The sequence below is a fragment of the Canis lupus genome, chromosome 38 (assembly GCF_011100685.1).
Source record: "Canis lupus familiaris isolate Mischka breed German Shepherd chromosome 38, alternate assembly UU_Cfam_GSD_1.0, whole genome shotgun sequence".
Taxonomy (NCBI): Eukaryota; Metazoa; Chordata; class Mammalia; order Carnivora; family Canidae; genus Canis; species Canis lupus.
The window spans coordinates 14,137,562-14,159,771 of record NC_049259.1 but is presented as its reverse complement, the minus strand read 5'-3'; the positions used below and the strand labels follow the sequence as shown (position 1 = coordinate 14,159,771).

The 22,210-nt window shown below is 45.0% G+C and overlaps 1 protein-coding gene across 3 annotated transcripts in view; it reads right to left on the bottom strand.

The window, feature by feature from the left end:
* Positions 1–22,210, bottom strand: part of TGFB2 (transforming growth factor beta 2) — an 80,094-nt gene that overhangs the window by 49,243 nt on the left and 8,641 nt on the right. For 2 of the 3 annotated variants that reach the window (XM_038586163.1, XM_038586161.1), the window contains exon 2: positions 15,223–15,306. The exons of the other annotated variant lie outside the window; for it this stretch is intronic. In XM_038586163.1, the coding sequence (XP_038442091.1) occupies positions 15,223–15,306 (84 nt within the window). The remainder of the gene's footprint in view (positions 1–15,222; positions 15,307–22,210) is intronic. 3 annotated transcript variants of the gene reach the window in all.

Below are 22,210 nucleotides of genomic sequence, written 5' to 3'. Positions count from 1 at the left end.
AACAGGACACAGTGGCACTGGAAGCCAGTAAAGGGGAAAAAAAAAAATCTGAATTTCCACAGAGAAAAAACCCGACTACCTACTTGAATCTGGAAGTGAAACCAGGTGCTTCCAGCCAGTCCCTACAGGAGCTCAGCAGCAGCAAGCCCTTGAGGAGCCCGTGCCCCTTCTTAAATCTCAGTGCATGTCTCTGAGCACACTTTCTCTGCGTGGGGGGCGACGGTTCTTCCAGGGACAACACTAACCAGAGAGCTTTTGATTTCATACCTTTGCTCTCATAATTTTCCACCTTCAGCTAAAAATACTTCTTTCTGAGTGAGAGTCGACCAGAGCATAATCCCCCAAAGCAACAGGCACAGGGGCAGAATGAAAGGCTCTTGCAAGGGGCCTCGGGACAAGAAGGCTCTTCTGTTTATATTTCCAGCCTCCTTGGAAGGCAGCCCTGAGCACTTGGGAGTGGGGGTGAGGGTGGGGGTGGGGGGCTGTTTCGGGTGCTTGGGATTAATTCACACCCCCCACCTCCCACCCCACCAAGATAGGGAGGCTCTGCTGGGGGCTCTGCTGACAGCCCCCATCTGCCCATCTGGTAAGGGTAGAAAGAACTAGAATCAGCTCTCTCCATCTCCCTTTGCTGACCTTGGGGATCCTGTCACCATTGACTCATCAGATGAAGTGATAACGAAACTAAAGCACTTCTCTGGCAACCTCTGCTCTCTTCAATTTGAAAACAATGCTCCCCTGCTCCAGCCTGCACCTCCCCACCGAGGCACACATGCACACGCACACACACCCACGTGTACACACACCCATCACACCTCTAATAACAGTATCTCATCTACTGGCTCTGCTCATGGACATACGGGCCTCTGCCCCAAGCCCCTTCTCTTTCGGGAACATCGCAGAGGGCCGTGCTTGCCTAGCTTTAGGGTTGGGTTTTGTCTGTCCCCCTGGCACAGGTGCCTAGGGAGGACCGCAGTGTTGTGACTCAGCAGGCCCACAGTCCACACTCCTGGCTCTGCCACCGGAAAGCGGCCTGGGGGGAGGGGGCGGGGATGCTCTTCATCGTATTAGGCCTCAGTTTCCTCATTTGTAAAATGTGACCAGCAGCCACGTGGCAGGGTGGCTGTGAAGGTCAGAGTCAACAGAGGACATGGGGACCCTACGCTCGCCTCCCTTGCTCTAGGCCAGCCTCACTAACATACAACTACAGACAGACCTTGGGACGAACCGCACTTTTCCCATCTGCGAAATGGACGTGACACAAGGTCTCGCTCAGACAGCTGTGACCTTAACAGACGATTGTGACCGCAAGAACACAGAGCATCGTGCCTGGCACACGGCGAGCACCCCAACATGTTGGCCTCTGCTATTTCCTCCTGGATTCCACGTTGCCAGCAAAGGGGTTGTTTCTGGCAAATGTCTGTTCACCTTCCCAGCTACCTACTCATTCAGAGATTCCTCTGAACACTGAGCTCCCTTCGCAGCGGCCTGACCCGCCCCCACTCTGCTCAGCTCTGCTCTTCATCTCCAGATGAAGCAAAAATCTGGTAAATATTACACTTACAAGGTAACAGGTCTGGAATGCTTGGCATCTCAGGCGGAGCGCAATTGCTTCTTGGCACCCAGACACATATATGCTGCAGCCCAGGGCCAAACTACATTTGGCTGCTTTGTGCAATTCAAATAAAGATATTAAAAATCCTCCAAGTCTATAAACATTTGTACTGTTTGCTAATCAAAGGCGTTCTTTTTTTTTTTTTTTTTAAGCCATCTGAAGAGAAGTTGGCATGTTGATTGTTCTTTTCTATTTAGAACCTAAGGAGCGCTGCGTATCTGCACACCACATAGGTTTCTAATAGATATAAATGCTTTATGTATTTTAGGCCAGGTGGACTCTACTTCCAGAGAGGACAGCCTTTCCCCAAGCAAACAGACCTGAGCAATTTTCATTCCAGAGTTGGTGTCTGTCACCGTGCTGCTCTTGTGCACATGACTGATGACTCATCTGAGCTTCCAAGTAATGGGGGTGGCAGCTAAGGTGGGTACGTGTCCTGGCTCTACCACTTAGTAGCTATTGATCTTGGGCAAGTCATTTAATCTCTCTTGGTGCCTTGTTTCCCTCATATGTGAAGTAGAAACGATAGGAGTACCTATCTATTATTGCCAGAATCAAACGAACCAGCATCTCCAAAGCGCTTGGAGAAGTCTCTGGAGTATAGGCAGCACTGCACAAGTATGAGTAATCAACATTATTGTTGTTATTGACCAAACACCGAGTGTAAATAAAAGACAGTAGACAAGGGTCCTTAGCAAAGCTAATTCGCTTCCCCCACAGGAGGAGCTAAATGCAACTGGACTTCTCAGGCCTACCTTCTTCCACTAACTAACAGCAAGGAGAGCAACGTGGTAAAATTAGATGATCTCACAGCCAGTGATTTAAAGCTGGACTTCACTCATTCAGATGCCAGGACTGAACTTCTTTCGATGAAAAGAATAGAAAAGATAATAATAAAATACCATTTTCAATTGGCTTCACCTTATCTACCAGAGGGTTAAGCTCAGAACTCTTAAGTGAAGCCTCCTTCCAGGTGGCCACTTTGAGAAGGCATATGAGAGCCGATTTTGAGGGGCAGGTAGGAACCGAGAGAGAGAGAGAGAGAGAGAGAGAGAGAGAAAGAAAGGCTACATTTTCCTAAGAAGAAAGGAGATGAACTCTCTCAAGAGAGAGTTGAGTTCTCTCAAGAGAACTCTCTTGTTCTGCTTTTACAATTCAAGGTACTAGTGAGGCCTGACTTCCCCTGTGGGTGACCAGAGGTCATGTCTCATATCTCAAGGACAGCTGGGATGACCTCTAGAGCCTGCCAGCAGACACCCCCCTGGCTCGCGGGCTCGCAGGTGCCGTGGAAGCAGCAGAGGGCCCCAGACCCAAACAGCAAGCAAGTGACCTCTACCTTCATGCCCTTTCTACACCTGTTTCTCTCTTACCCTTCTTCCCCCCACCACCCTTCCCGCCCCAGCCCTCCCTGTATATCCACAACTCTCACCGCTCCCTCAGGTCTCTTCTGTGTAAGGAAAAGAAGGACGAAGCACCACAACACACATAATGAATGAGAACCAGGGAGATGGTGGCCAACGGTGGGGAGACCGGTGCTCATCTCAGGATTCCCTTTACAGAGGGTACTACAGTCATAGTAGTGAGAGAGATGGAAAGAGTGGTGATAAAGTAAGACCCTTGGAGGCCTCAGACTGCATCGTTGGGACGCATCTACCTTGCACCCCCATGACATGGGCCAGAGCTTCTCCCCCTCCACGGCCACTCAAGGTAGAGGAGAGGGCTGGGCTTTCTTTCCCCTGGGGGGTCAGCAGGAGCAAGCTGTACCACAAAGGGGCAGGCACCTGGCACCAGAATAGGCCTTCTGTCCTTTGTCCTTGAGAAGCCTAAGTCTCTCTCAGTACACAGTATATGAGGGGGAGGAGCAGTGAACTGAATGAATCACAGCGCTGATTTGGGGGTGGGGTTGGTGGGGAGGGATGTCCTTGTGGTTAACCACATTTTACTGGGGTTTTTATTGATTGCAGTTGTATTGAAAGAGACATGACTCAGACATACCATATCCGAAGCCACGTATAGCCCTGGGTTCTAATGGAATTTCAATATATGAGAATGTCACGAACTGGACTGTGAAATGTGAAAAGCTTTGCTATCAACAGAGACATCATCTGCTTCTGTCCTTTAATAGCTCAAGAATAGGCTGATTTTCCTATTTCCCTTTTCACTGGAAGGCCATGGTCATCCATCCCTCAGGTACATACATTGTTCTGTGGGTGTTACATGGATCGCTTCTCTTCAAAGGTGGTTTCATGTTAACCAACCACCCTGCCTCTGTGTTCCCAGCGTCCTTTGCTTGTCAATATCATTCGGCAGGTTTCTAGGATTCTGCTTTGTGCAGGGTTGTTAGTTTACATATTTGTCTGCACAAGTAGGCTATAAGCTACTTGAGGGCAGGGTTATATAACAATATACACAATTACAACAACAAAAGCAACAGGATCTGTTTCGAGGGGCCTGCCATCTGTCTTGAACCCACCAGGTTTATCCCATTTTGGTGGAAGCTGAGAAACTGAGGCTTCGAGAGCAAACATGGCTAATCTTACCTATGGAACTAGAAATAGCACCACCTCAACTCCACCTGGGTTGTGTGATCCCAGCGCCTTTCTCTGGGCCGGCTGTGTTGCCTCTTCCAGGAGGGACCCATCTCTACTTATCTCATTTTTTTATCTACCTTTGTGGTTCAGACACCACACCCTGGAGGCAATATACGTTCAGTAAATATTTACTGAATTAAACTGAATAAAATAAAATTTTCCACATCAGTGTTCCCAGGGACAAGCCAGGCAGGGATTAAAGAGAGGTAACATGGGAGGCAGATGTACCAAGCAGCAATAGTAACCAGCACACACAGTCCTTCTAGGCTAGTTCTGAGAGTTTCAAGCCCTCCAGAGAGGACAGAGAATGTCATTCTTCCTTACTTAGTTCCATCGATTTCTAAACACTATCTCCGATATTATTTCCTCTTACAAAAATCAGTAACACTTTTTAAATTTCTTCCTAGGCTTTAAAAAAAAGTATGAAAAAAAAAAAAAAAAAAAAAGTATGTCACTCTCTCTTCTCAATGTTCAGAAATTTGGTATTAAAAACATGGGCTGGAATTTCTGGTTCCCCTGTAATTCTCAGTATACAAAAGCTAGAAAGTTAAAGACTTCATCGACCACCCTGAAATAAATGAATGAATGGATGGGTGGATGGATGGATGCCGGTTTATTTAGCCCTGACCATGTGCAAGGCATGTGTAAGTATTAATTTCTTTTTTGGAAGGACCATCAAGGAGATTTTTTTTTTTCATTAGTTCTCATTTTCGAGAAGAAAAAGATGAGGTTCAGAGAAGGTAGCTGACTTGCCCCATATTACGTGTCAGGATTTTATCCGGGTCTCCTTTATGCAAAGCCTGTATTTTCTTTCTATTCTATTACAGACTCAGTGTCACACTCCAGAGTCATCTTTGGCTCATGTGTGAGTCACTTTCTTGGCTTATCAACAGTAGGTTAGGATCAAAAAACCAAAGGCTGACATCTTCACAACTTTAAAGGAAGGGACCACCGTCTGTTATAACAAAGCAAAAGAAACAGAGAGGCCCATTATATGAACCCGTCTGTCTAGACAGATGACTAAACAGGGGTCCCTCCAGGGTTAGACTTGAATTTCCTCCGTTCAGCCTGTTGGATATTTAGCAATAAAAAAAAAAAAAAAAAAAAAAAAAAAAAAAGGTAAAGAAAAGAGAGAAAGAAAAAAAAAAAAAAAAACCCACTGCTTAAAGGCTGTAGTGCTAATGCAACCCCTCCCACACTTCCCGGAGACTCGTTTCAATGTTGGTCCAGCGTAGCCTGCATGCGTTTGAGTTTCAAGCAGAAATCAGGCTGAGACAAGAAGAGCCCTAAAAATACTTGTTGCTGTCTAGCTTAAGACCCAAGCACACAGGCCTAACTGTCCCTTTGTAACTCCAGTGACAGCAGTTTGAACTCACAGAGGGAGCAGGGAGCAATCCAGGTGTCCCCTTAGGACTCTCCATGGCAAGACTACCTCAAAGTGGGGCTTCTCCTCTTTCGCATGGGCTGGCAAGTAGCTTCTCCTCCTCCTCCTCCTCATGTGCCCTGGGGACTCTGCACTTTTTCTGACTTATAATATGAAAAATGCTACTTCGAGCGAAGGAAAAGTCAGTATCCTTTCATCAAGGGCTAAGAGAGATAAGCAGAGGCTGGTGACTTTTTTTTTTTTTAAAAAGCCTATTAATATTCCTATGTTTCGTGTACAGAAAGGTCTCCCAGGTAGGCAATTAGGAGTTGGCTAACAGACTACACGGCCCCAGGCCGAAACCGGGAGCTTACCAATTAACTATGACCTTGCTCAGTTCCCAAGAAATCCTTAGCAACATGCAAGGTACTATTTCGATTATGACCCATATTTGCAAATTCATGCACTCCCTCATTTAACAAATATTTACCGGGCGCCTCAATCTGCAACATTCTTTCATACGTATGGGGATAGGTAGGGCTGCCAGGAATGGGTGGTGGAATTTTGAGGGCCTTAGCCTGGTACCATTTGGACTTTTAACAGGCATTATCGGATTAATGCAGTAGTTTAAGTAAGTACTCAGATTTGCCAGCCTGCAGAAAAACAAACAACAACAAAAAGGTGGTTCCTATCCAGGGAACAAAATGAGAAACACCCGGATTTTGTATTACACGCTCCAGTGATGACACAGTCTGAGCAAGAGAATAAACTGCAAGGGATTGCCACACTTCGTGTCAGCTCACGTAAGAAGAAACCATTTCCATTCCTCAAATGGGGAACACAGAACACGGACAAGCTAAACTCAGAAGCCACCACCTCATTCCCACATCTGCGTGCAAGCCCTTGGGTTCTGGGCCTGCCCTGAACTTCTCCAGGTTTTGGGGAGTGAGATACTGTATTTAAGAGAAAAAAAGAAAGACACCCAAACATCTCATTTTTTTCACTTTTTCACAATATAATGATTTCCTAGTAACACAGATACAGCTTGTTTTCCATGAATTCTCCTTTGCTGACATCTTATCCCTTCGTCCAAAATTTTATATTTAAGCTTATCATCTTAGGGGTCCGATCGGTAGGATGAGCTCTGAAGTCAGACCAAGTTGGAGTTCTGGCTCTGCCACTTATCAGCTACATAACTGTGGGGAAATTACATGATGTCTATCAGGCTCGGTTTCTTAACTATGAAACAGTGAATAATAATTATATTTATCTCATAAGGCCAAAATAGAGATTAGCACGGTGCCTAATGTAACTATTCAATAACTGATGGCTAGCATTATCAGTATTTTTTATTTATTATTACTGAAGACAGATCCATCCTCTCCCTCTCCCATCACCTCCGCTCAAATATATGCCTTTTCTTCATTCAGAAGTTCATATTATAACAAGGATAGCTGGACGGAAAAAACATAGTTTTAACAAAAGCTATGGAAACTCCCAAAACAGAGTTTCTCAACTGGAGCCAAACAGTAGAATCACCTGGGGCTTTTCTGAAAACTAAAGATGCCAAGTTCCCCCCACTTGCCCCTGCCCCACAGACCCTCCCCCGCCATCAACTGAGTTGAAATTTGGGAAGTGGCCCCCAGCACGTTAAACGCCCCCCAGGTGGCTCAATGCATCTTGCAGTTGAGAATCTCGGCACTAGAGTCCACAAAAGTGACTGTGCCGGGGACAGTTCATGCTTCTGTTCAGGGGTTTGAGCGTGGGTGACAGGCAGGCCACATCCCCGTCCCTGGTCCCTGCCGCAGCACCAGCGTACCTGCAGGTTAGCTGTTCTGGGTGCTTTCCCTGATTCCTTTGCAAAAGCCTGCTCTCTCCCTAACACTTGCACTCAAGTCAACAAGCCCCTGAGCCTCCGCAGGGCGCTGCCCTCCTGCCGTCCTTGAATGCCAGTGGACGTGGACGAGGTAGGTAGCAGTCTTGGGAAAACAAGCAACACAGGGCAGGAAAACAGAGAAGCAGGCCCTGCTGCCGGCGCAAACCCCAAAGAGTCAGCTCCACTTCGGAGCAAAGGTCCGATCCAACTGCATATTAGAAAAACGTGGTCTGACCATTTAGATTTCGAGAGGATCCAAAACCAATTTTGACTCCAGTCGGTGGACAAAGTTCACATTCAGCAAAACAGCTCCAGCGGTTGCATCATGCACACAGCAGGGCGATTCAGAAACACAGATGTCCAGCCATGTGCAAAACAATGCTTTCCTTTTTTTCTTGCTCTTTCCCATCACTGACCTCAAGAGCAGGGGGGAGGGGGTAAAACTCAGCATCTGCTGCTACTAAGGATACTCAGGAGAGGCCGTGGAGATGATTATGAGCTCGTGAGACCAAGGCACCTAGCTCGCTCTGAAGCCATCAGCGCAGCTGGGCGGCTGTCACTGCATTGAGTGTCACATGGGAGATGCCCCTCACTGGCAGGGTAATCTCCATTTGCTCACTGAACACAGCAGGCAGGAGAATGAGTCTAAGCAGCCTACCTGGTAGGTCAGTGTCAGGACACCAAGGCTCAGGTGAGATGGGATTTGAGGGAACCACAAGGCACAGGACATTTAGGTTACTAAATTGGCATGGAACTCACACAGAAGAGAGAAGAAATAGGAAATTCATGCTTCTTCCAGCAAACACTTAAGCATCTACAGACTTCTACTCTCCTGGGACTTAGCCTGGGTCTTCGTGGGGACAACATCTATCAAGTATGGCTGGGCATGTCAGGACCATGGCACCGTGAGACCCTAAAGCTGAGGGACGTCACTACCTGTTCAGGGGAGAGGGAGTGGGTAAGCCTGAGTTCCAGTGTCCCTGACATACACAAATGTCACCAACACATCAGGGCTTCCTTCAGAAACCCAGGACTATCAACTGTGTCATTTACACCAGATAACCTTGTCTCTGTTGGAGGAGCAAGTCAAAATAAAAATGGCGAATGACATTTATGCCTGTCTTATAAAGCTGATCTACTAATTATTCAGTAAATATCCAGGATAACGCTCCCCATGATACCACAGACAAAGCAATAGTGTGGATCCAGTCATGTCCAACACACAGTAGAGAAAGTTTTTTAACAGGAATGACATCTTTCAATCCTTTCCCCAACTCCCCCAACCTACCCTGTGGTAAAGTGGATTATCTGTTCAAAATGTTTGTCCCTCTCTCCTGGGCCCATTGCCACCTGGCCCCCACCTTGGTCCTCCCTTCCTGTCCTATCAAAAGCAGGTGTGGCCAGTGGAATGTGGGCAGGAGATACTGTCACATGTCATGGTGGTCTGGCCATGAGGTCAGCATGCCCAGGTTAGAGGCTGCTCCTTTACCCGGGGCCCAGAATGAGGCTGTCATGAACAAGGCCACAGCCAACCTACAAACCCATATAATAGGACTGAGAGATCAATTTTCATGGTATGCCACTGAGAGGAAGAAAAAAGCTCTAGAGAGTGACCTTGAGCTTGTCAGATAATGCCATGTTCCACAGAGTCCCGTTATTACCACAACACGTCATGCTATGATGGATTTTATAGGCAACAGACATGAAGGAATCAACTTTGGATAACAAATACTATAAAAGTCTTAGCCTCCAGCCTCGGTATTTCAGAGTGGGCCTGAAAGGAACACATCGTTTTTTTTCAAAGGCCACACTACGTGCCTTTGCTGTTTCTTGATTTATCAAGACGGTAGTTACGCAAACTCAGAGAGGAAAGAAACAACACGGAGGGCAAATCTGCAAGTCTCCTTCCAGAAAGCATAAGCAGCTTCTACTGCTGCCCGAGGACTGCCAAACTCTAATTTTAAAGGTTGCCTTTCAAGGCAGCAGATATCACCTCCCCCAGGAAGGCCTCCTTCTCCTCTCCAGCACAAAGAAAGCCATTCTTCCAACCTGTCGGGACTCTTACACAGTTTCGACCATGTAGTATTAGCTTTTTGGTTTTGTTTGGTTGGTTTGGTTTACCTGACTTCCTCGCTCAGTTGTAGACTCCCTAAAGACAGGGTCTACACCATTTTTTTCCATCTATCGGCTGACCTAGCACAATGCCCGGCACACGGTAGACTTGATAGATATTTCTTGCACAGATGAATGAAGGAATAAAATCCACATTCCAGTCTTACTGTTCAAAACTTAAAAGTTAGAAAGCAAACACTGGTCCAACAGAAATGCTTTTCAACGAATAAGAGACATAGTTTTACAAATTCCCTGGCTTCTGACCTCATTTCAAAGTTTAGGCAAAGGCACCAGGCACATCTGGACAGATCCAAATTCTCCTTGAAGCCCGTCTTTCTAGTTTACACAGGAAAGGTAGTCTGTCATTCTCCTAGGCTGACACATGGTCACCAGCGAGCTGACTGCCACGTGTCCCTGCCCACCGAGTCAAAGACGCTGTGATGAGGCATCACAGCAAGTACGAACCCCCAAGAGCTGCCATTCCACACCTGTCAGCACAGATGGGAGACCCAAGAGGTTATTTTTTTTTAAGATTTATATTATTTTATTTTATTCATGAGAGACACAGAGAGAGAGAGAGAGGCAGAGACACAGGCAGAGGGAGAAGCAGGCTCCACGCAGGGAGCCCAATGTCGGACTCGATCCTGGGTCTCCAGGATCATGCCCTGGGCCAAAAGGCAGATGCTCAACCACTGAGCCACCCGGGCTGCCCCACCAAGAGGTTATTTTAAAACACAGATAGCTCCTTTCTAGAAAGGAAGGGGCTGAGTTGACAATAACTCAGGAATATTCATTTTAAAAATTTCCAAAAGCTATATTCTACGTCCAGAACCCACTGGAGCTTGCTGATCAAATTATTAACAAAGAAAGAACTCAGCGATTTTGAAATTCTTGGAAATTCTTGGAAACCTGGAAATGCAGCTATAAAATGCCATTGCAATGCAGCACAGACTCCTCCTCACCCAACTTCAAGCTCCGCCTTTACTTACCCTGTGTACAATAATCACCTTAAAGCCACCAGAACCACCTTACTGAACCCACCCTTCCCCTTATTTTATTCAGAGGAAAAGCCACAGACCTGATGTTGGCCTACAAGGTGCTACCTGACCTGTCAGACATGATCTCTCTCTAATCTCATCTCCTAGGACATTTCTGATAATCCTTGAACATGTCAGGGGCAGTACCAGCTGTTCTCTCTGCCAGAAATGTTCTTTCCCAGAGAGCTCCAGGCTCTTCTCTGACCTCCTTCAAGCCTCTGCTTAGATGCCACCCTCTTCCTGAACCCTCCCACACCCAGCTTCTTGAAAACTGCAGCTCCACCTCTAACGCTGCTCTGTTTTCCCCTCTAGTATTTTCAAATTCTGTCATGCTTACTTAATTTTTAAAATTAATTATTTGTCTTCCTCCAAAGGGTGGACTTCGCTAACGACCAAGTGTTTTGCTGTTTTAGTCACTGATGGCATCACTAGAGCAGACACGTGGTTAATACCGCGGAAGGAACTAATTTTCACAAGAACGTCCTGTTTTTTACCTGTGTCCTCCCACAATCTCTGCATGCGTTTGACATTTATCTTAAACCTGTATCTACATTTATAATTAATGTAGAGATCTTTCCATTAAAGGCTTTTGGGGAAGTAGAACTGACACTACCCATCATTCCTTTCACACTTCAATAGCCGGGTGGGACGGTTAGGGACACAGAACTGGGTATTTCCCTAAGTAGTCTGACAGCCAAGAATCCTACAGTAGGTACGGAACATCCATACTGCGGGGCTGGATTCAAAGTACTCACGATTCCCAAGTAACATCAAAATAGCAGGAAGTAGAGGATTGCACAGACACCAAGAAATTCATCATCAACTTTGCTTTTTAAAAGATGATCCGATTTGCACCTGCTCTAATACCTCTGGTTGAGAAAAACATCATTTGGAAGCAGAAAACTGCTGTTACTCAAAGCCCAGTCTGGCCGAGAGAGTAGAGTTTACATTCCATTGTCGGCCAGATCCTTACCCCATGGAATGTCTGAGAACAGGATTCAGGCCACGAAGAGGTCGGCAGTGCTTCGACCAAACACAACCTCAGGGAATTAAACACTGTACGTCGACTTATACGTTATACTTGGCCACTTCCACATTATATATTCATTTTCAAAATCCCCTTCCCACTCAGAGTTGCCTGGCTGAAGGCACCTAAGTGGAAGAATTCACTCCCAGGCATAATTCCAAACTAAGCATGCATTACCCCATGTGACTAATTTGTTTCCTTACATACTCACTGCCCTCCCCCCACCCCATGGTGAAGAGTGAGCATGGGTATATGTGATGCTGCTGACAGAGGGGCTACCTTGAGGCATATCTGTATGCACTTGGGAAACTGGAAAGGACGGGACAACAGGTCTACCTCGATACCTGTATGAACTTGGGAGATTAGAAGGATGGGACAACAGGTCTACCTCAATACCTGTATGAACTTGGGAGACTGGAAAGGATGGGACAACAGGTCTACCTCAGTATCTGTATGAACTTGGGAGATTGGAAAGGATGGGACAACAGGTCTACCTCAATACCTGTTTGAACTTGGGAGACTGGAAAGGATGGGACAACAGGTCTACCTCAATACCTGTTTGAACTTGGGAGACTGGAAAAGACGGGACAACAGGTCTACCTCAGTATCTGTATGAACTTGGGAGATTGGAAAGGATGGGACAACAGGTCTACCTCAATACACACTTGGGAGAATGGAAAGGATGGGGCCAAGACTCTGCTGTGCTGTAGGTGAGGGGCCCCACCTTGCAGAACCAGTTGATCACACAGAGGCTCTGCTGGATCTGAATCCTTGCACACTGCGGGACTGTGAGTAGATAGACCTGGATAATCAGAGCATCCACTGCCCTGAGCAGCCGCAGGCTCCAGTGAGGTCAGAATAAGCTGCAGAGCCTGCTTACAGGTGTACAAGCACCAGCTCTGAGGCAGGGCCAGGGAATCTGCTCTTTAGGGACACCTCAGGAGATACACATGAAGGCCACGCTTTGAGAAACACCATCTTTAAATCTCAACAGAGCTAACTGAAAAAAAAAAAAAAAAAAAAAAAAGAAGCAAAACCAAAACCAAAATCAGAACCAGAACAACCTGAATTTGCCTTCACAACTTTTAATCTATTTATTCACAGAGAACCAAGCTTGGTTGCTGATCTTCTGGATTCTTTTATCTTAGAAGGAAAAGCTTCAGGCAGGCTAAGCTTAGCTTCACCAAGATTTGGGGGGCTAATGAGTTTAAAAAGAGAAAAATGATTCAGCAGCCACATGGGCTGTGAGGAGCAAGGACCATTCCGTCCTCCAGAGGATTTTATTTAAAGCTGATGAAGCATCAGCGCTGCCAGTCCAATCATGGGTGTCAGAACACGGAGTTATCAACTACACCCAGGTTAGAGAGTGAGAACAGCAAGAGGCGCCACAGGCCCTGCGCTCCCTCCAGCCGCTCCCAACATCTCCTTGGAATGGAGAGGCGGTTCACGCAAGGTGACAGGGATGGCCCTCGAGCTGCTTGGCACAGGCCAGCCTCCACTTAACGAGTGCTCAGAATCACACTCAGCATGGAGAAATTCACCCTGACCCTGGACACTTGCCCCCTGGCATCCACTCACTTACATTTTTACTCAATTACTATTTCTAAGAACAGAGACAAAAAAAAAAAAAAATGCAGAGCCCCACTGCTCAGCGGTCTTCCATGGAAGGTCTGAAAGGGGTCTGCAGGTTTTCCCACAGGCCTGGAAGCTGGGTGGGGTGAAAGGGCCTCCCGCTGTACGGGAATCTGCATGGAGCTTGGGCCCTATCTCCCTTCCACACCCTCGGAGACACTCCTGATTTTCCCAGACTCACTGAAGGGCAGGGTGGGTTTCCAGTGTTTTTTCACCAAAGAAGGAAGGAGGCTTGCAGCAATTCAATGACCGAACATAACCCCAAGTGAGGAGTGTCTGAGAAGAAAAACCACACAGAGAACCAGGGTAGGCCTCTCAACTTGTTTACTACTGGAAGAAAAGATGAAAAGGAAATGAATCCAAAGGGGTCACTAAGATAATTTAAAAAATTAATGGGACAAGATTGCAAAGGGAAAGTTAAAGGAGGGCCGGAAAGTCCAGGGGTCTGTGGTCTGGTTGGAGGGCATCAAGGCCAGACCTGAATTTGGATTCTGGCTCGGCCACCCCCTGGTGCTATGACCCAGGACAAGGTATTTTCCTCTCCAAGTCACAATCTCCTGACATGTGGGGATGGTCATCCCAGCCATGCCCAACCCCCCAGCATGGGGAGGGTCAGGATGATGTGTCTGTGAGTGCCAGGGACATAGGAGAGACTCAACAAATGTGTTCCTTCTCTTATCCCCTTCCCTTTTCTTTTCCAAAAAGCTAGTGGGGAAAAAAAGTCAGACAATTAAATCCTTGGTTTAGATAGTGAAATAAAATATAAACATAGAGGATGAAAACAAAATAAAATCCGTCTCACAAAAGGGAAACTTAAATGCATGGATTAAACCTTTTACTCTTTATTCACATGGCAGCTTCTAGCCACTTTCATCCATGAAAATAAATGTATATTCTCAACAGAACCTGCTCTTTTATGAGGAAACCCAGCTTAGGCCACTGTAAATAAACTACTTGAATCCTTCATTCCTTGATTCCTAAGAAGCAAGGTCGGGCATGGTAAACTGCAGAGTAGGATATACCAGTGAAGCAGATATCTACTAAGGTAATAAAAACATTTCTTTTGTCCCTATTGGGACCTTTGCCTACATTTAGCATCAGTATAATCCAAACCTTCTTGAGGGTCTCAAAAAATGTGAGTAAACCAACACCAGGATTGTGAGTCTATGTCATCTCTTCCTGAACATGGATCAGGGACACCTGGGCCCCTGAGTTCTTAAATATCAGGATCAACTAAGGCTATTCTTTGTTATGAGCTCACTGCTCAGCATACAGTAGGCTCTCAATAAAAGCTGACTGAATTGAGTAATGTTCCAAATCAGAAGGCACTGAAAACTCTGGCTTCTGTGCTCCTCGGCCTGATCCGTGGCATTGGCTCTGAGGGGTATGCACTTGTTCTGAGGGTCAAGGCTAAGTGGCAAGCTCCCAGGTCCAGTCAGCCAAAGGCTTGATCCATGACAATCCATTCTCATGCAACCCAGAAATGACAACACGAAGGTCATAAATAATGGCAACTTTCCCACAGGCCTCCCTCCAGAACTTCAAAGGAAAGCAAAGCTCCTTCTTTCCCTTTAGTTCAGTACAAGAAACATTAATTGAGCAACTACTGTATGCCAGGCATAAGAACATATATATAAAAAGACACCCAGAAGGGGCCCCTGATATTCTGGCCATACTGTTCAACCCTCCAGAGAGCATCCTCCATGGGGGTCAGCAGATCTGTATTTCAGACCACTCTGTCACCCCTGGAGCACATATCTCGTGTACCCATAACCCACTCTTTCACATACGGCAATCAAGTCATCATTTACTGACTAAAAATTTGGGAAATCTTTCTGTCTGTTCAGCTACAAGGCTGCATTCCAGAATTCTCTCTGGCCTTGGACAAGTTCCCCAAAGGAGACAGACACTAAAGATGGACTTGATATCACTATGTCAAATGAGGTATAAAGCAGACAAGTGTACTCACCAAGGTACCCACAGAGCACCTGGGACTGTCTGGAGCAGAAGCTGCCCACTGAGCCAGAGGGTGTTGTAACAACTGGGCAGACAGCTAGGAGTTTTAAAAAGCACAGTCATTAGCTATTTTACTGAGGCGATGCCTTGCACAGAGCTATACAAAGATTCAAAGTCGAAGAGGGCTCTCCGAATGTACTTATATCCCCCACACATATAAGGTCTCTGCTACTCAGGGACCAAGGATCTAGGAGGGATTCTGGATTCCGGTCCCAGATCTATTGACATCCCTTAACCACCAGTCAGGCTCCTGAATTCCCTTTTCCCTTTAAAACGCTCTAGCATCAAAATCACAATGTACAATTTATACACGGAAACGGTAAAATAAATACCGTGACTTACATCAAAGATGAACAGGAAAGGCCTTGACCTCCTTTGACAAAAGACAGCCTACCTTTTATGAATAAAACTCAAGGTTTCTTTGGGCTGGCCTAGATTTCAGTTTCCTTAAAACATCCCCTCCATCACCATTCCTAACCCGCATGTGAAAATTTCTTGAATGTGTCAAAAATCCAAGTGTATCTTGGTTTGGGGCTGCTCAGCTACAGTTTAAAAATCTAGGGCTGCTCGGGATGGATTATTACATGATGGAATTTTGAACTTTTGTTTCTTTAAAGTAACAGCAACTACATCTTGTATATTGCCCACCATATTCTTATAAAAGAAAATACACCCCAAAATACCTCCAATTGAAGGGAAAACATTGTTGAGTGTTCTAATCTGGGGTAGAGTCAATGACAAATAGAGGAGTTTTGCATAAGAAGATGTAGAGTGAAACTCCCGCTCTGTTACTGGTTTCCTGTGAATCTTTGACCAAGTGCCTGGATTCACCCAAGCCTCTGTTTCCTATAAATGAAGCCTACATAATGCTATCCCTGAGGGCTTTTAGAAGATCACAAGAAGATGATATATTTAAGAGATTGTCAAATAAAAGGTGATCGAGAGATGTGATAATACTAGTCATATAACTTATTTGATAGATGAATCCCTGACTGGCTTCCAGGCCTGGTATGGATGTACATCTTCCCTAGCTCCTGACACAAATTTAAAATCCATGCACCTTCCATTCATTCATCTAGGGCAGGTTTTCCAGAAGAAGCACCGCCACTCTTCAGACCAGACTTGAAGACTTCGCTTGAGAAAAGACAAAAGATCTTGTGGATTCCTCTCTCAATTTGGGGGGGGGGGGGGTAAGTGTGGGGGGTTTGTGTACATGGTTTTCTTTTTTTTTTTTTTTTGGACAGATGTGTGCCTTTTATCTCTCGATTTGAAAACAGATAGGAAAGACTTTTTCCAAACCCTGTAACTTACCGTCTCTAACCCACTAACAAGACCCCTGTGACATGCTTTCACACTTCTGTGGGACACACCTCCCAGTCAGAACTCTCTTTCACTGAGATTATGGCACACTGGATGGCCTGCAGAGGCATGAAAGCGGAAGGCTCAACATCACGTTTCTGAAACATGCTGCTCTCATGTTGCCACCATATGCTGTTACCAGCTGACATCTGCTCACATATGTTCTCACCAATAAGCAACTATGTTGTTTATTTTTAGAGGCTCTCCACAGCCTTAACAGGGAGAAAATGCCCTCAAATAACCAAGTCAGCAAAGACAGGAAGCTACTCTGGGTATAAACTGTTTGTCACAAGATTAGCAAGTCAAACAAAATCTTCTCATTCATATCTGACCTCTAACGAGAGATGCTGAAAGTTATCTTAAATAAAAATCTCAAAGAATATAACCAGAGAAAGAAAGAATATGCAGGGTAAGTCACTTGGTTAGCAATGCTTTTTCTTCAAACTATGGCCCTGTGCATTTCTTGGGGGGATTTAACTCCTTTTCCTGGGAAACAGCACCTTCTTCAGGCCAGTGGATGCTGTGGATGCTGTGGTGCAGAAGAGGGATAGTTCCACTAACAGAATCCAGATCCCTGAGATTGCTCCAGGTCACCTGGGTCACAGAAAGTTCTGGGTGGGACCAAGGCAAGGTAACTACTGTCATCAGCAATTTCCAGCAAGCAGTCCTCAAGTATGCCCCTTTGGTTTGCTTTTACCCTACCATAAAGCTGCACTATTAAAATCCTTTCTTTTTCTGTTTTGTTGGTTTGTTTGTTTTTAAACAAGGCCAAAAAAGACAGGGCCCTCTGGTGTCAATCTATTGCCTCAGAAGTAAAGACCGAAAATTGGGTGGAGATATATGTGATGCCACCAGTGATTACGTAGGCCAAAGAAAGCAATTCTTTGTTTTTTTTTTTTTGTTTTTTTTTTTAAATCAATTTCAACAATCTGTATCAGTCAAGTGGCATTGTGGTAGGAATACATTTTTTTTAGATCAGTGAGGCTTTGGTATATGTGGAATGCTTTATAAAATGTGAAAACGGGGAGCCTGGGTGGCTCAGTCAGTTGAACGTCTGCTTTTGGCTCAGGTCATGATGCCAGGGTCCTGGGATCGAGCCTCACATTGGGCTCCCTGCTTGGCGGGAGGCTACTTCTCCCTCTCCCTCTGCCTGCCGCTCTCTCTGCTTGTGCTCACTCTCTCTCAGATAAATAAATAAATCTTTAAAAAAAAAAAAAGGATAATTGCTAGAAGTCAGTTTCTAAAAAATAAATAAAATAAAATGTGAAAACCTATGAAAATCTAAGACAATTAGTTTCAGAGAAATAACTCTTTTTAGAAGTACTTGGGCATTCGCTAATAATGGAGGACTACTACTCACATAAGTTGTAAAATAGAAACTGTCCTGGAATTAAAGTTTTTGCCTGAGCAACTTACAAAATGTCTATAAGACTATGATATTAACGGGATCCCTGGGTGGCTCAGCAGTTTGGTGCCTGCCTTTGGCCCAGGGAGCGATCCTGGAGTCCCGGGATCAAGTCCCACATCAGGCTCCCAGCATGGAGCCTGCTTCTCCCTCCTCCTGTGTCTCTGCCTCTCTCTCTCTCTCTCTCTCTCTCTCTATCATAAATAAATAAATAAATCTTAAAAAAAGACTATGATATTAACTAGAAAAGTTTTGAGATTCATTTTGCCCATGATGACACAGCTAAGAAATAAAGCAACAAAATAAAACAAACAAACAAAAAAATGCACAGTGTTTCCAGAGTGTTTTTTAGAACTCCTGCCTAAGAATCACCTGGCCTTCTCATCAAGGGTTCAGGTTTCTGGGTCCCACCTGAACACTACTGAATCATAATCTGGATGGAGGGTAGGAGACAAAGGTTTGGGAATCTGCATTTATAATAAGCACTACTGGGGATATAGGGGCTCTTTTGCATGGTAAAATGTGAGAACCTTTGGTATAGGCATTTGTGACTTATTGCTTCAAAAAGGCCTTTTATCAAGATGAAAGCAGAGAGGGAGACAAACCATGAGAGACTCTTAACTTTAGGAAACAAATTGAGAGTTGCTGGAGGGGAGGGGGTTGGAGGCAGATGGCGTAACTGGGTGATGGGCATTCAGGAGGGCACTGGGTGTTCTATGCAACCAATGATCGCAGAACTCTACCTCTGAAACTAATAACACTCTCTATGTTAATTAATTGAACTTAAATAAAATATTTTTTAAAAGGCCTTTCACACAATCTCACTTGACCTCGATCCAATCAGGTGGATCAGGGAAAAAGCCCTTCCTAAGGTTTACTTGTTCTCGGTAAGTAGAGGTTTTGTGTCGTGTGAAAGTGTCCATAAGGAAGAGATAAAGGCTTTCTCGCTGCAGTGATATCGTAAACATAATTAACTGCCATTACAAATGCTCCAGTAAACTCTGTGTCAGATTAGTCCCCGCCTCAATCCCTCCAAACCTTTCTCTCAGGACTGCAGAGCTCCAACAGTGTTTACTATCATTTCCTCCCAGCACACACACTACAATGAGTTTCTACTTTACTTAGAGAATTCCCAGCAAATGTTACTGAGAAAGGGCAAACTGCTGATCCCAAATACATAATGCCTCGGGGTCAGCTTGCCTCAAGACCCTCTTTCTAGAATCTGGATAGTAGTGTCAAAGAATTAATGAAATTAGACATGACTCTCTACACATAGTTTCATTGCTGATGGTGATATTTTGTGACAGTGGAATTCTTCTGAAATACATCTCTCTCCAAGATAAACTAGCACCAGCCACCTCACTCTACGAGGGAGAAAAGCACAAGGTTAGTGGGTGAAACAGCAGCAATTCAGGATTTAGTTCATAGATCTGACCAGTAACTTCCATTAACACACCTTCCATTAACAACCTAAGGCTTTATACTATGAAGAGGTACAAGTGAATGACTAAACTATTATTCAACTCAGCAGGAGTTTTGAACAAGGTGAGATGCTTCAGAACCTGAGGAGCCGGCCAAATTTCAGCTTCAGTTCTGCTAGGCTACTTCCTGTTTAAAGCCAGGAACCCCAGCCCACTCCCACCTCTGTTCCATTCTCATTAACATCCAGAGCCTCAGATGCCAAGGTATGAGCTCAGATGTGAAAACATCTCCCCTCAGAAAGCCCAGACAGACCTCAAAGGGGGCAGTTCCTTTATCAAGTAACCTATCTTGTGAAAAAACAAAAAACAAAAAAATCCTCCATCTGTGATTTTTTTTTTTCTTCTCCTAAAGTGGAATCTGAATAAGTCATCTACTCCTTGAGGTGCTTTGTCAGCCAGCAATTTACTTGTAAGAGTTTATGATAAAGCAAGTAGCAACAACTTCAATGGTATTGTCATTAAGATGTCAAAGCAGAAGTGAAAATGAGATTAAGCCAATGGATAGGAAAATAAATGACCAAAGAAGAGCCAAACCCCCAAATGGAAGGAATGACAAAGTCACTGCTGTGTCTGGTATGGAACGAATAATCTCTGATGAATTTAGTCTAAAAAAGTATTGAATTATCAACACTGAAATGAATCCAAAACTCAAAAAATAAGTGATATTTTCCCATTTATGTGTTGCCAACCATCAATATTTCTGTGCTCTTAAAAGACACTAAAAAAAAAATGTGCAATGTTGTCTTTTAGATAATGCTTCCATATAGATTTCCAAAGGCCTCTGGACCTGCGGTCATTTCAGTGTCTGTCTCAAAACCCAACTTTGCACTCCTGTCCACAAGATGAAGTAACAAATAAGAATTCTTACAACAACTTCAAGTTATGAATGGGGAGTTATTTGTGAACTAGCTTGTCAAGACAGATGTGGTATTTGTCAGTGTGGTGTGGGTTAGATAGGGAAAGCCAAATGAACAGAGCCAAGGTCTCAGTCACAACATTTTTCTCTTTCTTTCAGGAGACTGGAAAGATGCTACAGTATTTCCTGAAATAAACAACATTTCCAAAAAAATAAAAAAAAAATAAAAAAATTTAAAAAAGCAAAAAAGCAGTCATATTCTCAAATAGCTGCTCTGAGGCTCTTCTTTCAGAAACCCAGTGTCTTCACTTCAGGAATAGCCTGCTTCCCAATCACCAACATACGGGCAGCAAGGAGAGCCTGAAGGAAGAGTGGCACTCTCCCTGTGAAACGTGGGGAACATGCCAGCAGAAGGGCAGACAGCTGCCTGGGGAGCTCGGAAATGCACTGGAACTATTTTCAGGTTTAAGCTTCACCACCTCCAGAAAGCATTTTCCATTCGCCTTGAGTTCCTCAAATCCTTGTGGTTAAAGGAGTTATCGAAGCCCCACATTTCCGACTTGTCAGGCAGTAACATATCCAAGGGCTCATATGAGAGAATGAAGGGATGGTCCTGGTCCACAAATAATAGCTTTCTCAGCACCAGGAGGCTTTCCCTCCTTCCAACAGATGCTAAATCCAGTCAACTCAACTCCTCTTGGACAGCAACGTTTTCTTACACTGATGAAATGGCCCCAGAAAGGCTGGATGCTACCTCACACAGAGAACGCCTTGCACCGTTAACAACCACCCAGGGCCTAGTGTGGCCTCTCCTCTCTGCTATCACCTCCCACGTTTTCATTTCCTCCTCAAACCCTTTGTGGTGACACTTGACCACGCTCTCCTCTTCCTGTCATCCATCTTCCTCTTTGAGACTTCTACTCCCTAATGTCATTGTGTTGCGAAGGCCTTTTTAAAAATCAATCACCTGACAGCTAAGAAATCGTTGTGGCCGGTGCTTGGTTATGGAGGTGAAATGAGGTCCACCACAGTCTAACTTTGGCTGCCTGACCTGGCTCAGCTTTGACTCCAAATGGCCTGGCTTCCTTCTCCACAGTCTCTCACTGGGGGAGGTGGGGGCTGGGGGGGGGGGGGGCGGGGAGACCGAAAACCTGTGAGAAAGGGCTGAGCCAGGTCCAGAAGCACATTACTCAGCAGCATCCTCTATACGTTATCCTTTTAGGAACAACATCCCCGCCTTCCTTTGCTGGATTTTAAGCCTTATAACTGAAGAAGATAAAGAGGTGAATGCTATGTGAGTCATACGTATGTTCAGAGAAATCAGTTAAAATAAGTTAGACTTTTTTTTTCCCCTAAAAATGCATATACTCCTTGGAACAACTGGTAACATATTGAGATGTCAAAAAATATCAAACCTGAAATGAATGCACTGAGCATGCACAGCGAGATGCTCTGGCCAGGAGGAATACATTACGTAGACCTCCTGCTTTTAATTCAGGAGGTAGATATTACCAGTCAGTGGCTCTTAAAGTTTACTAGATAGAAAAGTTTTCTGAGGGCAGATATCCTGCCTCCACATAATTTTATGTTTATATGCTTCTAGCCTTCACTCTGCACTATGTCCACATGGGCTTCTTTCATTCCATGAACATTTATGTGACTTTACACATTTCCCATGTTTTACTATCACTGAACTATAGATCTCTCTCCTAACTAAAACAAGAGCAGTTTTTAACAATTGCCGTAGGTCTGGAGCAAGACATCTTGCCTTTGGTGCCATCTCTTCCCCTTCAGTCTCTAAGGCCCTTTTGGTCCCATTCCTTTTTATTTATACTCTTTT